The 17,110-nt window shown below is 40.6% G+C and overlaps 1 protein-coding gene across 1 annotated transcript; it reads left to right on the top strand.

Annotated features, from left to right (window-relative positions):
- Positions 1-4,367: 4,367 nt before the first annotated feature.
- Positions 4,368-5,830, top strand: LOC148697957 (uncharacterized). Its single transcript, XM_088690243.1, has one exon. It carries the CDS (start codon positions 4,368-4,370, stop codon positions 5,538-5,540), a length of 1,173 nt encoding a protein of 390 aa, XP_088546369.1. The 3' UTR covers positions 5,541-5,830.
- The last annotated feature ends 11,280 nt before the right edge of the window (positions 5,831-17,110 follow it).

Raw genomic sequence — 17,110 nt, 5'->3', positions numbered from 1 at the left:
CATTCTATCCAATTCTCTCCCAAAAACCCGTGCATTCCATCACCCAAAAACCATCAGCCGCAACCAATTCCAGCCTTCCCCCATCACTGCCGCAGCTATCTCCACCTTCCCAGCCACCTTCCACACATTCACACACCATCTACCAACCTTGCCGCACCACCCAACCTCCCTAAATCCATCCCTAACCCAGAAAACTATCCAGCAATTCCCTAAACACTCTCTGCCGCAGCAAGGAGAAGAGGAAAGAGGAGCTTCAATGCGTAGAAATTCAAGTGGATTCGTTGTGCGTTCTAGGTGTAATCAATCCTTTGTGCTTTATGTTTAAATTCAATTGTATTTCTCTTTTTGTGAACATGAGAGGCTAAACCCCTATTTAGCTAGGGGGTGATTCGAAACCATGTTTATGCTTGCAATATGAATTGATTACTTTTGGTTGGAATTTCATGAATGGTGAATTCAATTTGTTTAACTGCTTGATCGATAACTTATTTATGTATGTTGATTGAGAGTGCACGCTTAATTTTCATGCATGAATATGATGCTAGAATATAAGTGAGTTTCACCTAATAGTTATGAACTTATATTCACAAGTAGTGGAGGTTGCTTATAAACAATCGCGTTAAATGAATTCTTGGCACTAGTTTCATGCTCATCATAGTAACGAATGCCTCGTCAACACTTATAGTTTTCATGATGCTTAATGATCTTTGATTGTATCTTTATTGTGCTTTTCACGTAAAGGACTTTTGGAGAATGTTTTGAATTGCATTGCGCTAACCCATCCAATTCATTAACTTAAGGAAAACTTGACGGTTAATTTAAGCGGACCTAATTAACCCGGGGTGTTGAGTTTCATAATTGATCGAAAGACCAACTGAAAATCATCTTGTATGCAAGTGTAACATGTGTGGAGAAGAACCTTCTAGCTAGCATTCATCCATATCTTCATCACATTCATATTTACATTCTGTCTTTAAATTACAATCTGTGCATTTAGTTTAATTTCGTCAAACCCTCAATCCCCCTTTACTTTAGTGTCTAATTTAGTTAGAAAGTGTCTTAGTTTGTGTTTATAAGTGTTTTGTATTCTTTGAGTCTTTTGATTTGTTTTAGTGTTTTATTGTTTAGTTTTGCATTCTTTGAGTCTAGTTTAGTGTTTTTAACGTTTGTTTTACGTTTTTGAGTCAGTTTCCAAGTGATTTAGTAATCCCTCCTAATCCCCGGTCTAGAACGATCCCTACTTGCATCTTTACTACAATTGTCAAAAGAGGGTTTTAATTTGTGTGCTTAATTAGTTCGCATCAAATTTTTGGCGCCGTTGCTGGTGATTAGCAACTTTGCTAATCCCTTGGATTGTTACTTTCTGTTTAATTTAGTTTTTGTTAAGAATTCTGACCTTGTTTTGTTTTCCTTGTTTTAGGTACTAGTGCATGACTCGAAGTTCTCAACCGATTCGTGAGCATATCTCGAATTTTGACAGCGATTTTGAGAGGACTTTGAGACGGAAGAGGAAGCCACACGAACCAAGTCCACAACGTCCGGAATCTGACCTTGAAGAAGAAGAGGCCACGACAGGTGTATTTGAGGAACCCACGGCAAGGCTATTTGAAGAACCACAAGCCATAGCCGTAGACACCCGGACACTCAAGGAGCTTTCGGCCTCGGGATTGGATAATGCCGCACCCTTGTGTATCCAATATCTCCCACCTGCCGAAGGGAAGACCGACGAGTTCGAGTTGAAGTCCAGTTTGCTCCACCATATTCCGAAGTACCATGGGTTGTCCATGGAGGATCCGAACAAGCACTTGAAGGAATTTGAGGTGGTGTGTTCAAGCATGACTCCCGTCAACGTCGACGGAAGCATATTGAAGATGAAGGCTTTCCCATTTTCTTTGATGGACAAAGCCAAGGATTGGTTGTACGACTTAGCTCCCGGAACCGTCACATCATGGGAGAGCATGAAGAGGGCTTTTCTGGAGAAGTTTTTCCTAACTTCTCGAATCATCCTTTTACGAAAAAGGATAAGTGGAATACAGCAAGAAGAAGGTGAGTCTTTCCCTACGTATTATGAACGATTTAAATCACTTGTTGCTTCTTGTCCACAGCATCAGATGAAGGAGGAGTTGCTTCTACAATACTTCTACGAGGGGCTTCTACCTATCGAACGTCAAATGCTCGATGCCTCGGCGGGTGGAGCATTGGTGGACAAGACACCCAGGGATGCCAAGGTGTTGATTGCTAACCGAGCGTTGAACGCTCAACAATACGAAGGAGTAGGCTGATAGGAGCATATTTATGCGCCTTAGTTAGCTAGTTCTTATGTATTTTTGTTATGTTTTCTTCGTTAAAGTAGTCTTTTAAGCTACTTTCATGTGTTTTCAGGTTTAAAGGACATATTACATGAAATGATGCAATTTGGAGCTTTTGGAGCAAAACTGAGCTGGAATGTGGTGTATGCAAATGGAGCACGAGGAATGGACGAGGTTGAAGGTCAAAGGAGCTTAAGAAATGAAGAAATGAAAGTGAAGAGCAAAGAAGTCGGAATTGGCAACCAAAGTTTCTAAAGTTGGAAGTTTCTATTCTTGGAGGTTTCCATTTTCGTGAGTTTCTATTCTTGGCTTTGGGCTTTTAGATGACCTAAACCCTAATCCAAGCCCACTTAATCAGCCGCACCCTAGGGCCTAATCATTTAATTTCTGCCAAGTTAAACCCTAATCCATCTACCCTAAGCCCATGCCGCACCTAATGTTCTAGAAACCCTATTTTCTGGTGGATTTCCAAACCCTTGCCGCACCCAAACCCTAGCCCATTTGTCTAACCTGATTTCTTTAGGGTTTGGCTGCCTATATATATATGTTTTACCACCTTGCCGCAGATATAACCCTCTCCACAAAATCAGAAATTCGTCAAAATATATTCAGCCCCCTTTGCCGCAGCCTTCCACCACCAATCTGCCATATTTTCACACTTTGCCGCAACCCCCATGTCCCCTAAACACTACCATATCATTCCTTACCTACTCATCCATCTAAATAACCCCTAGAACCTATCCTAGTTCTTGTGCCGCAGACAAGAGGAGGAGAAAAAGCTTGGGACGTTCATGCCATTCTATTGAGGATTGCTGGAACGTTTTAGGTGTTGTCTTTCCGTTGAATTCCATGTTTAATTTTGATATTCTTTGTGTTGTGAGTATGAGGAACTAAACCTCCTTGGTTAGGGGGGAATTCGAAACCATGTACATGCTTGCAATATGATTTGATTACATTCAGTTGTTATTTCATAAGTTGTGGATTCAATTCGTTCATCTATTTGATTGATAACTTATTTGTGTATGTTGATTGAGAGTGCACGCTTAGTTTTCATGCATGGATATGATGCTAGATTATGAGGGAGTTTCACCTAATAGTTACAATCTTATAATCACAAGTAGTGAAGGTCGCTTGAAAACGATCGCGTTGAATGAATTCTTAGCATAAGTTTCATGCAATTCATAGTAACGAATGCTTCGTCAATGCTTATGTTTTTCATAGAACTTAATGATTCTTGCTTGTATCTCTATTATGCAATTCATGTAGGGAACTTGTAGGGAATGTTTTGAGTTGTCGTATGCAATCATCCAACTTAATAACTTGTGGAAAAACTGAGGGTTAATTAGTGCAATTCACGGTTAATCTGGGGCGTTGAGTATTTATAATTTATTGGAAGAACAACTGAAAATCATTTTGTTTGCAAGTGTGACATGTGTGGAGAAGAACCTCCTAACTAGCCTTTTATCCATCCTTTTTATCCAAAAACATTCTACAATCTGTTTAGTTTAAAGTTTCTGTTTTATGTTAAATTTTCGTCCAAAACAAATCCCCTTTTAATTTGAAGTCTTAGATTAGTTAGAAAGTGTTTTGATTTATGTTTCTAAGTATTTTGATTCAAGTTTTCACCCAATTTCGTCCAAATTAGTGTAGGTGCTCAAAACTGCCCAGAAAGTGGTTTTTAGGCAGTTTTGAGTCTTCTAGTTGCTGTTTTGGGTTTTAGGTTTGTTTAAGTGTTTTAACTTTTAGTTTTGCATTCTTTGAGTCGAGTTTAGTGTTTTAAACCTTGTTTTTGAGTTTTTAAGTCAGTTTCCAAGTGTTTAGCAATCCCTCCTAATCCCCGGTCTAGAACGATCCCTACTTGCATCTTTACTACAATTGTCACAAGAGGGTTTTAATTTGAGTGCTTAATTAGTTCGCATCAAATTTTTGGCGCCGTTGCCGGGGATTAGCAATTTTGCTAATCCCTTGGATTGTTTTTGTTTCTTTTATTTTACTTTGTTTCTGACTTTGTTTAAGTTTCTGACCTAATTTTGTTTCTTGTTTCTTAGGTACTAATGTATGACTAGAAGCTCTCAACCGATTCGTGCGAACATCTTGGATTTTGACGACGATTTTGAGAGGAAGTTGAGAAGAGCTAGAAACAAGCAAGAACACCATCCACCAAATTCTGAATCTGACCTTGAAGAAAACATACAAGAAGAGGAGGAGGAAGCCACGGCAGGGATATTTGAAGAAGTCCAAGGCATGGCGGTGGACAACCGTACACTCAAGGAGCTTTCCGCTTCAGGTTTGGATAATGCCGCACCTTTGTGCATTCAATACCCCATGGCTACCCAAGGTAAGACGGATGAGTTTGAATTAAAGTCAAGTTTGCTTCATCATATTCCTAAATACCATGGCTTGTCCATGGAAGATCCTAACAAACATTTGAAAGAATTTGAAGTAGTTTGCTCTAGTATGACTCCCGTCATTGTTGACGGAAATATCTTGAAGATGAAGGCTTTTCCATTCTCTTTGATGGATAAAGCCAATGATTGGTTATATGAGTTAGCTCCCGGCACTGTCACTTCTTGGGAGAGTATGAAGAGAGCGTACTTGGAGAAGTTCTTTCCAACTTCTCGCATCATCCTCCTACGCAAAAAGATAAGCGGAATCCAGCAAGAAGAAGGTGAGTCTTTTCCTACGTATTATGAACGATTTAAATCACTTGTTGCTTCTTGTCCACAGCATCAGATGAAGGAGGAGTTGCTCTTGCAATATTTCTACGAGGGTCTCCTACCTCTAGAATGTCAAATGCTTGATGCTTCGACGGGTGGAGCGTTGGTGGACAAGACGCCCAGGGATGCCAATGTCTTGATCGCTAACCGAGCATTGAACGCTCAACAGTATGAAGGAGTAGGCCAAAGAGGACCCCCACGACAACAAGTTCATGAGGTAAGTTCCGCACCTGATTTTCATTCACAGTTAGCTAATCTTACTTCCATTGTGTCACAGATGGCCGAGGGAATGAAAATGCAAGGACCGGTGGTATGTGGCGTATGTTCTATCCAAGGACATGCCTCCGAAAAGTGTCCTCAACTCATCGAGAATGGCGGATGGGAGAGTGCGAATGCCATTGGGTTTCAAAGCCAAAATCAGTCAAGACATGATCCATACTCCAACACGTATAATCCGGGGTGGCGAGACCACCCAAATTTCAAGTGGAGGGATTCCCAGCAACCTCAGAACTAAGGAGGCTTTAGGCAACAACCCCCGGGGTTCTTTCCCAAAACCTACGGCCCACCCCAAAATCAAGCCCAATCCGGCCCAAGTGCCTCAGGTACGTCTCTTGACAATGATGCACTCCTTAAGATACTAACTAAGTTGTCTAATGGGCAGGAAGATCAAGCGAAGGCTATGCAAAACCAAGATAAGAGGGTGGATCAACTTGAGAAACAAATTGGGCAGATTGCCGAGTTTGTAGGTAAGTTTCGAGATCCCGGACAACTCCCTAGTTCCACCATTCCAAATCCGAAGGGAGGTTTCGAATCAGCCAAAGCAATCACCCTAAGAAGTGGTAAGGAAGTTGGGGCAGGTCCTACATCAAAAATAGGTCATAACGAGGATGAAATTTTGCAAATGGAAGAGGAGGAAACAAGGTTGCCCACGGCAAAGGTGATTCCACCTTTGCCGCAAGTCCCTATGGTCCCAAATCTGCCCAATTTGTCCCACAAAGGTAAGAATGTGTCAAATTCGGTTCATACTAATGTTTTCCCTTCAAATGTGCCTTTTCCTAGTAGGTTCATGCAAACGAAGAAAGAAGAGGTAGAAAAGGATATCCTTGAAACCTTTAGGAAAGTTCAAGTTAACATACCTTTGTTAGATGCAATCAAGCAAGTTCCGAGGTATGCTAAGTTCTTGAAGGAGTTGTGTACCACTAGGAAGAGGATGTCGACTAAGGAAGTGGTAAAGGTAGGTGAAAATGTGTCCGCCATCTTGCAACGCAAACTACCTCCCAAATGCAAGGATCCAGGTAGCTTTAACATTCCTTGTGTCATTGGGAATACTAGATTTGAATCTGCCATGCTTGATTTAGGTGCTTCTATAAATGTTATGCCATATTCCATTTATGCATCTATGAACTTAGGAGCATTGAAAAATGATGGGGTAATAATACAATTGGCCGATAGATCTAACGCCTATCCAAAGGGAGTTTTGGAAGATGTTCTTGTGCAGGTTAATCATTTGGTCTTCCCGGCGGATTTCAATGTCCTCGAAATGGATGAATCGGACCATGCTCCTTCGCTGCCCATTCTACTTGGAAGGCCATTCATGAAGACGGCCCGGACGAAGATTGACGTGTATAGTGGAACTTTGTCCATGGAATTCGATGGGGAAGTTGTTAATTTTAGTCTTTCGGATTCTATTAAGTATCCTAGTGAGGATCACTCATGTTTCTCCATTGATGTAATTGACTCTTTGGCGCAGGGATATATGGAAGATTTGAATGACGATGCGCTTGAAAAAGTCATTACACGAGGCATGGAACTCAAAACAAAGGGGGCAGATTGCATGCATGCCCACGGCATACAAGAGTCATCCCATGCCGTGCTCCCTAGTGAGGAATTACTTGAAGTTGTGGCTGCCCTTGAGTCCTCACCTAAGCTTGATGGTAAGTATACTAACCGTGAGTCCATTCCCATTTCGACTAACAAATTGCTTCCATCTATAGTTCAGGCACCTACCCTTGATCTCAAACCATTACCGGGCCATTTGAAGTACATTTTCTTGGGGGAAAAGGAGACATTACCGGCCATCATTTCTTCATCACTCACGGCACAAGAAGAGGAGAAACTAGTGCGTGTTTTGAAGGAATTCAAATCTGCCCTAGGTTGGACATTGGCCGATATCAAAGGTATTAGTCCCGCCACATGCATGTATCATATATTTCTTGAGGAGGGGGCCAAACCAACTAGAGAGGCTCAACGCCGTCTTAACCCTCTGATGATGGAAGTTGTGAAGAAGGAGATAATCAAGCTGTTAGATTGTGGAGTTATCTATCCTATCTCGGATAGTAAGTGGGTTTCACCGATCCAATGCGTGCCGAAGAAATCTGGAGTGACGGTTGTGGAGAACGCAGAGAATGAGTTAGTGCCCACTCGAGTCCAAACCGGTTGGCGCGTATGCACTGATTATAGGAAGATAAACGCCACCACGAGGAAGGACCACTTCCCATTGCCGTTCCTAGATCAAATGTTGGAAAGGTTAGCGGGTCATTCATTTTATTGTTTTCTTGATGGATACTCTGGTTATAATCAAATTGTTATTGCCCCGGATGATCAAGAAAAGACCACTTTTACATGCCCCTTTGGTACATTTGCTTATCGTCGCATGCCATTTGGTTTATGTAATGCACCTGCTACATTTCAAAGATGCATGATGAGCATATTTTCAGATTATGTTGAGAAAATTATTGAGGTTTTTATGGATGATTTCAGTGTGTTTGGTAATTCATTTGATGGTTGTTTGAGTAATCTTAGTTTGATTTTGAACCGTTGTGTTGAAACAAATCTTGTGCTTAATTGGGAAAAATGTCACTTCATGGTTAAACAAGGTATTGTTTTAGGACATATTATTTCTGAAAAAGGCATTGAAGTAGATAAATCTAAGGTAGACCTTGTTCGTCACTTACCCGCTCCAACTTCGGTTAGAGAGGTTCGTTCGTTTCTTGGTCACGCAGGTTTTTATAGGCGGTTCATAAAGGATTTCTCGAAGATTGCACAGCCACTATGCCGATTGCTGCAAAAAGAGGTGGCGTTTGAGTTTGATGATGCATGCTCCACGGCATTCAAGCACCTCAAGGAGGCTCTCACTTCGGCTCCCATTATCACACCTCCAGATTGGAGCTTTCCATTCGAGTTGATGTGCGATGCTTCGGACTATGCGATTGGTGCTGTTTTGGGGCAGCGGAAGGACAAACAACCTCATGTTATTTATTATGCTTCTAGAACATTAAATGATGCTCAATTAAATTACTCAACAACTGAAAAAGAATTACTTGCTGTGGTATTTGCATTAGATAAGTTTCGGTCATACTTACTTGGGACTAAAGTTATTATTTTTACTGATCATGCAGCTCTCAAGTATTTGCTCACAAAAAAAGAGGCCAAGCCTAGACTAATTCGATGGCTGTTGCTTCTACAAGAGTTTGACATTGAGATTCGAGATAAGAAGGGCGTGGAGAATGTGGTGGCTGACCACCTAAGCCGCATGGTGCATAATGAGGAGTCCCTACCCATTGCAGAGATATTCCCCGATGAACAATTGCTGTCCATAAAGGTTAGTACACCGTGGTATGCTGATATAGTTAATTTTTTGGTGTCCAAACGTATTCCAAGTGAGTTCAATAGGCACCTACGTGACAAACTTAGGCATGATGCACGGTTTTATGTGTGGGATGATCCATACTTATGGAAATTTTGTCCCGATCAGATTATACGTCGTTGTGTGCATGATTCTGAATGTCATTCAATTTTGAGTTTTTGTCATACATATGCATGTGGAGGGCACTTTGGCACACAACGCACGGCCCTCAAAGTGTTACAATGTGGATTTTATTGGCCTAGTATTTTTAAGGATGCTAGAACGTTTTGCTTAACATGTGATAAATGCCAAAGAATGGGTGGCATTAGTGCAAAGGACCAAATGCCGCAGGTTTCTATCCTAAATGTTGAAATTTTTGATGTTTGGGGTATTGATTTTATGGGTCCCTTCCCTTCAGCGTATGGTTTCATGTATATTTTGCTTGCGGTTGATTATGTGTCAAAATGGGTGGAAGCCAAGGCCACCCGGACTAATGATTCTAAGGTGGTTGCAGATTTTATTAGAACTAACATTTTTGCAAGGTTTGGAATGCCACGAGTGATCATTAGTGATGGAGGGTCACACTTTTGCAATCGGACCATTGAAGCGTTATTGAGGAAATACCATGTCACCCATAAGGTTTCTACACCTTACCATCCTCAAACGAATGGCCAAGCCGAGGTTTCCAACCGAGAGATCAAGCAAATACTTGAGAAGACCGTTGGGCCAACAAGGAAGGATTGGAGCTTACGGTTAGATGATGCACTTTGGGCGTATCGTACGGCGTACAAAACCCCCATTGGGATGTCCCCCTTTCGACTTGTCTATGGCAAGGCGTGCCATCTTCCCGTTGAATTGGAGCACAAAGCACTTTGGGCCATCAAGAAGTTTAACATGAACCTCGATGAAGCGGGAAGTCAAAGAAGATGGCAATTAAATGAGCTTGATGAGATAAGGCACGAGGCGTATGATAATGCAAGCATTTACAAGCAAAAGACCAAAGCTTTCCATGACAACATGATCCGTGGGAAATCATTCTCAATTGGGCAGAAAGTGTTATTGTTCAATTCCCGATTACGTTTGTTTCCCGGTAAGTTACGTTCTAAGTGGATTGGACCATTTGTTATTACTAATGTTTTTGTTCATGGTGCAGTCCAAATCCAAAGCTTGAAAACGGGACATGAATTCAAGGTGAACGGGCATCGTTTGAAGCCCTATTATGACACCTTTGTGGAGCATGCCGTGGATGACATACCCTTGGAAGCCGTGGGCCCTAGTAAGGAGTGAATGAGGTCTTCGTTCGGCTGTACGACGTAAAAGCAAGCGCTACTTAGGAGGCAACCCATGCATTCAACAAAGGAAGACCTAGAAAGCGCTCCACACTCAGATTTGCGTCCCTAAACCCTTTCCTTTGTTGCTTACTTTATGTTATGTGTAATGTGTTTATTTGTGTCTAAAACATTGAGGACAATGTTTAGTTTAAGTGTGGGGGGGGGGGGGGTAACATTCTGTTTTGAGATAGTTTTGCATGAAATTCGTAGGGTATTACCACCTAACATGTCTAAACTTGTTTCCCACTGTTTTTATGTGTTTTTAAGCTATTTTAGAGTGTTTTAGTGTGTGTTGACTTAAAAATCCGAAAATACCATAAAAATTTGAAAAATTGTTTTGAAAAACCCAAAAAGAGTTGTTTTTGTGTGTTTGTTTGTGTCGTAGGTCACCTTCCAACGCAATGATGAGGATTTGGTTTTTAATTGCATGATGGTTAAAGAACGTTACAAACATGGATGGACGTTTGATATACTCTTTGGTTTATGCTTGGTTGTAGTTATAATTTACGAATGCACATGTAATCACAAATGATAAAAATCAGTTTTTGTAACATGCTTGAAGGAATGAACTCAAACTAACGCTACATCCCTGTGAGACTTGAGCCTAAACATTTATTTGGAGAGTTAAAATCTGTGCATTCTTTGTTTTCTAAAGTCGTTGCATGATCTCATTATTCGTTGCTTGGTTGCTACTTAGAAGGCGTTTCATCATTTAGTTCCAAATGCTAGAACTCATGCCCATTTCATTCAAAGCATGTTATTGATTTGCATAACACACATTCAAGATGAAGTTGTGTAGTGACCACCACCTTAGCCAAAAAGCCGTGTGCCCTATGTCCTTATGTTTTGTAGGTTTTTAACCCCATTGAGCCTTGTTAGCCTTCATTATTTGTTAACTCATGTGTTCCTCACCTAGCCTAGATTAGGACTATCCATACTCTTGTTCTTGAAGCATAGCAAAGCATGATTCAAATTGAAGTCCTTTTGATTTATGTTGGCAGAAAACAAGTGTGGGGGAAGTGTTTTTCATGAGGAATTGTGTGCTATAGGCACGGAAAAAAAAAAAAAAAAAAAAAAAAAAAAAAAAAAACGTGGAAAAAGAAAAAAAAAATGAAGAAAAAGTTGAAAAGTTGAGAAAAAGAGTTCCAAAGTATTGTTTGTTGAAGTAAGGGTCCAAAACAATGAATTCGGCCCTAAGGAGTTGTCTAAATCTTTCCCTTGTGTTTTAAAGTTAATTTCTGCAATCTAAGTGAATTCTAAGTCTCAATTTCATTGCTTTGCTTACTATTGCTTGAAGAACGTTTGTTTTCCCTATCCTTTCCTTGTTAACCAACACCCCAAGCCCCATTACAACCCTTAACTTCTATCTTGAGTGTTATGTGTGTCAATTTGTGGAGTTTGAATTTGGTATGAGAATATGGTGTCACTGGTTCTCGCATCTAAGTAGTAGCAGTCCATTCATGAGATCATATCTAAACACGTTTAATTACTCCAGAAATTGCGTTCTTTGTTATAACATATGTGAGTACTAGTCTGTCATGTTTACATCAATCTTCTCACATATAACTAGTGTAGGGAGTGTAGTCAAAAAATCTGAGTGAAAATTGAGTGCATAACTAGTGAGGAATTGAGGGAATTCTCTAAGGCATGTTACTACATTCAAAATGTGTTTTAATTGATTACTTGTGAACAAGTGAGTAATGGCTTTAATCAAGTATGTGCTTGTGTAAAGAGGACTCAAATCTGTGGGGATAATGATCTTTAACATGTCATGTGCATTGGAAATCCCTGAGGCAAACGTTGGAAGGTTTAGGTTTTGTTTTGGTTAGTTTGTTTCATTTTGTTTTCTTTCTTTTGTTTGTTTTGCTCGAGGACTAGCAAAAGCTAAGTGTGGGGGAATTTGATAGGAGCATATTTATGCGCCTTAGTTAGCTAGTTCTTATGTATTTTTGTTATGTTTTCTTCGTTAAAGTAGTCTTTTAAGCTACTTTCATGTGTTTTCAGGTTTAAAGGACATATTACATGAAATGATGCAATTTGGAGCTTTTGGAGCAAAACTGAGCTGGAATGTGGTGTATGCAAATGGAGCACGAGGAATGGACGAGGTTGAAGGTCAAAGGAGCTTAAGAAATGAAGAAATGAAAGTGAAGAGCAAAGAAGTCGGAATTGGCAACCAAAGTTTCTAAAGTTGGAAGTTTCTATTCTTGGAGGTTTCCATTTTCGTGAGTTTCTATTCTTGGCTTTGGGCTTTTAGATGACCTAAACCCTAATCCAAGCCCACTTAATCAGCTGCACCCTAGGGCCTAATCATTTAATTTTTGCCAAGTTAAACCCTAATCCATCTACCCTAAGCCCATGCCGCACCTAATGTTCTAGAAACCCTATTTTCTGGTGGATTTCCAAACCCTTGCCGCACCCAAACCCTAGCCCATTTGTCTAACCTGATTTCTTTAGGGTTTGGCTGCCTATATATATATGTTTTACCACCTTGCCGCAGATATAACCCTCTCCACAAAATCAGAAATTCGTCAAAATATATTCAGCCCTCTTTGCCGCAGCCTTCCACCACCAATCTGCCATATTTTCACACTTTGCCGCAACCCCCATGTCCCCTAAACACTACCATATCATTCCTTACCTACTCATCCATCTAAATAACCCCTAGAACCTGTCCTAGTTCTTATGCCGCAGACAAGAGGAGGAGAAAAAGCTTGGGACGTTCATGCCATTCTATTGAGGATTGCTGGAACGTTTTAGGTGTTGTCTTTCCGTTGAATTCCATGTTTAATTTTGATATTCTTTGTGTTGTGAGTATGAGGAACTAAACCCCCTTGGTTAGGGGGGAATTCGAAACCATGTACATGCTTGCAATATGATTTGATTACATTCAGTTGTTATTTCATAAGTTGTGGATTCAATTCGTTCATCTATTTGATTGATAACTTATTTGTGTATGTTGATTGAGAGTGCACGCTTAGTTTTCATGCATGGATATGATGCTAGATTATGAGGGAGTTTCACCTAATAGTTACAATCTTATAATCACAAGTAGTGAAGGTCGCTTGAAAATGATCGCGTTGAATGAATTCTTAGCATAAGTTTCATGCAATTCATAGTAACGAATGCTTCGTCAATGCTTATGTTTTTCATAGAACTTAATGATTCTTGCTTGTATCTCTATTATGCAATTCATGTAGGGAACTTGTAGGGAATGTTTTGAGTTGTCGTATGCAATCATCCAACTTAATAACTTGTGGAAAAACTGAGGGTTAATTAGTGCAATTCACGGTTAATCTGGGGCGTTGAGTATTTATAATTTATTGGAAGAACAACTGAAAATCGTTTTGTTTGCAAGTGTGACATGTGTGGAGAAGAACCTCCTAACTAGCCTTTTATCCATCCTTTTTATCCAAAAACATTCTACAATCTGTTTAGTTTAAAGTTTCTGTTTTATGTTAAATTTTCGTCTAAAACAAATCCCCTTTTAATTTGAAGTCTTAGATTAGTTAGAAAGTGTTTTGATTTATGTTTCTAAGTATTTTGATTCAAGTTTTCACCCAATTTCGTCCAAATTAGTGTAGGTGCTCAAAACTGCCCAGAAAGTGGTTTTTAGGCAGTTTTGAGTCTTCTAGTTGCTGTTTTGGGTTTTAGGTTTGTTTAAGTGTTTTAACTTTTAGTTTTGCATTCTTTGAGTCGAGTTTAGTGTTTTAAACCTTGTTTTTGAGTTTTTAAGTCAGTTTCCAAGTGTTTAGCAATCCCTCCTAATCCCCGGTCTAGAACGATCCCTACTTGCATCTTTACTACAATTGTCACAAGAGGGTTTTAATTTGAGTGCTTAATTAGTTCGCATCATAGGCCAAAGAGGACCCCCACGGCAATAAGTTCATGAGGTAAGTTCCACACCCGATATTCATTCACAATTAGCTAATCTTACTTTCATTGTGTCTCAGATGGCCGAAGGAATGAGGGTACAAGGACCGATTGTATGCGGAGTGTGTTCTATCCAAGGACATGCTTCTGAGAAGTGCCCACAACTCATTGAAAATGGTGGATGGGAAAGCGCTAATGCCATTGGATTTCAGGGCCAGAACCAACCAAGGGACGATCCGTACTCGAACACTTATAATCCAGGATGGAGAGACCACCCGAACTTCAAATGGAGGGAGCCCCAACAACCACCACAACAAGGAGGCTTTAGGCAACAACCCCCGGGCTTCTACAACAAGCCATACGTCCCCACACAAGCACCTCTACAATCTGCCCAAACAAGTTCAGGTAACACTTTAGATAATGATACACTTCTTAAGTTACTAACGAATTTGTCTCAGGGGCAAGAAAATCAAGCCAAAGCCATGCAAAACCAAGATAAGAGGGTGGAACAATTGGAGAAACAAATTGGGCAGATTGCAGATTTTGTAGGGAAGTTTCGTGAGCAAGGCCAACTCCCTAGTTCTACCATTCCAAACCCCAAGGGAGGCTTCAAAAGTGCAAAGGCCATACTCTTGAGAAGTGGAAAAGAAGTCGGGGCAGGTCCTACACCATCACCATTAAGCCCTGAAGAGGATGAAAACCGAAGAATTGAAGAGGAGGAATCAAGGCAACCCAAGGCAAAGGTGGAAACACCTTTGCCGCAAGCTTCAAATGATCCAAAAGTGTCCAATTCGGCCAATAAAGGTAAAAATGTGTCAAATTCAGTTCCTACTAATGTTTTTCCTTCGAATGTTCCTTTTCCTAGTAGGTTCATGCAAACAAAGAAGGAGGAGGCTGAAAAGGACATCCTTGAGAGATTCCGGAAAGTTTAAGTAAACATACCCCTTTTGGATGCAATCAAGCAAGTCCCGAGGTACGCCAAGTTTCTCAAGGAGCTTTGCACCACAAGGAAGAGGATGTCGACCAAAGAAGTGGTAAAGGTAGGTGAAAATGTCTCCGCCATCTTGCAACGCAAACTACCCCCCCAAATGCAAAGATCTGGGTAGTTTTACCATTCCTTGTGTCATTGGAAATACTAAATTTGAATCTGCCATGCTAGACTTAGGTGCCTCTATAAATGTTATGCCATATTCAATTTATGCATCTATGAACCTAGGAGTATTGAAAAATGATGGTGTAATCATACAATTGGCCGATAGATCTAACGCCTATCCCAAGGGTGTTTTGGAAGATGTGTTAGTGCAGGTAAATCATTTAATCTTTCCGGCGGACTTCTATGTGTTGGAGATGGATGAATCTGACCATGCCCCTACATTGCCAATCCTACTTGGCCGGCCATTCATGAAGACGGCTCGGACAAAGATTGATGTGTTTAATGGAACGTTGTCCATGGAATTTGATGGGGAAGTTGTTAATTTTAGTCTTTCTGATTCTATTAAGTATCTTAGTGAGGATCATTCATGTTTCTCCATTGATATAGTTGACTCATTGGCGCATGGACACTTTGAAGATTTGAACGCCGATGCACTTGAAAACGTCATTTCAAGAAGCATGGAACTCAAAACCGTGCAAGAGGGATTGATGTTAGCCCACGGCACACACTCTTTACTCCATGCCGTGCCTCCTAGTGAGGAGTGCCTTGAGTTGGTTGCTGCCCTGGAGTCATTGCCTAAGCACGAGAGTAAGTTTTCTAACTTTGAGTCAATTCCCATTTCGACTAATAAGTTGCTTCCATCCATAATTCAGGCACCCATCCTTGATCTCAAACCATTACCAAGCCATTTGAAGTACATTTTCTTGGGGGAAGAGGAGACACTACCGGCCATTATTTCTTCATCACTCACGGCACAAGAAGAGGAGAAACTAGTGCGTGTTTTGAAGGAGTTCAAATCTGCCCTAGGTTGGACGTTGGCCGATATCAAAGGTATTAGTCCCGCCACATGCATGCATCATATATTTCTTGAGGAGGGGGCCAAACCAACTAGAGAGGCTCAACGCCGTCTTAACCCTCCGATGATGGAAGTAGTGAAGAAGGAGATAATCAAACTCCTTGATTGTGGAGTCATTTATCCAATCTCGGATAGTAAGTGGGTGTCACCTATCCAATGTGTGTCGAAGAAATCTGGAGTGACAGTGGTAGAAAATGCGGAGAATGAGCTGGTACCCACTCGAATCCAAACTGGTTGGCGCGTATGCACTAATTATAGGAAGATAAATGCCACCACGAGGAAGGACCACTTCCCATTGCCGTTCCTAGATCAAATGTTGGAAAGGTTAGCGGGTCATTCATTTTATTGTTTTCTTGATGGATATTCTGGTTATAATCAAATTGTTATTGCCCCGGATGATTAAGAAAAGACTACGTTTACATGCCCCTTTGGTACATTTGCTTATCGTCGTATGCCATTTGGTTTATGTAATGCACCTGCCACATTTCAAAGATGCATGATGAGCATATTTTCAGATTATGTTGAGAAAATTATTGAGGTTTTTATGGATGATTTCAGTGTTTTTGGTAACTCATTTGATGGTTGTTTGAATAATCTTAGTGTGATTTTGAACCGTTGTGTTGAAACAAACCTTGTGTTAAATTGGGAGAAGTGTCACTTCATGGTTAAGCAAGGTATTGTTTTAGGACATATTATTTCTGAAAAAGGTATTGAAGTAGATAAATCTAAGGTAGACCTTGTTCGTCACTTACCCTCTCCAACTTCGGTTAGAGAGGTTCGTTCGTTTCTTGGTCATGCAGGTTTTTATAGGCACTTCATAAAGGATTTCTCCAAGATTGCGCAGCCACTATGCCGATTGCTTCAAAAGGAGGTGGTTTTCGAGTTCAACGAGGCGTGTGAGAAAGCATTCAACCACTTCAAGGAGGCTCTCACTTCGGCTCCCATTATCACACCTCCAGATTGGAGCCTTCCATTCGAGTTGATGTGCGATGCTTCGGACTATGCGATTGGTGCTGTTTTGGGGCAGCGAAAGAACAAACAACCTCATGTTATTTATTATGCATCTAGGACACTAAATGATGCTCAATTAAATTACTCAACCACTGAAAAAGAATTATTTGCTGTGGTATTTGCATTAGATAAGTTTCGATCATACTTACTTGGTACTAAAGTTATTATTTTTACTGATCATGCAGCTCTCAAGTATTTGCTCACGAAAAAGGAGGCCAAGCCTAGACTCATTCGATGG

This window comes from Pyrus communis, chromosome 3, assembly GCF_041283825.1.
Source record: "Pyrus communis isolate YQ-2024b chromosome 3, ASM4128382v1, whole genome shotgun sequence".
Lineage (NCBI taxonomy): Eukaryota > Viridiplantae > Streptophyta > Magnoliopsida > Rosales > Rosaceae > Pyrus > Pyrus communis.
The sequence above is the reverse complement of the archived record's forward strand: the minus strand, read 5'-3'. Positions and strand labels throughout refer to the sequence as shown.

Coding starts and splice junctions, on each gene's coding strand:
- LOC148697957 (XM_088690243.1), top strand. CDS start 4,368: ATGACTAGAAGCTCTCAACCGATTCGTGCGAACATCTTGGATTTTGAC.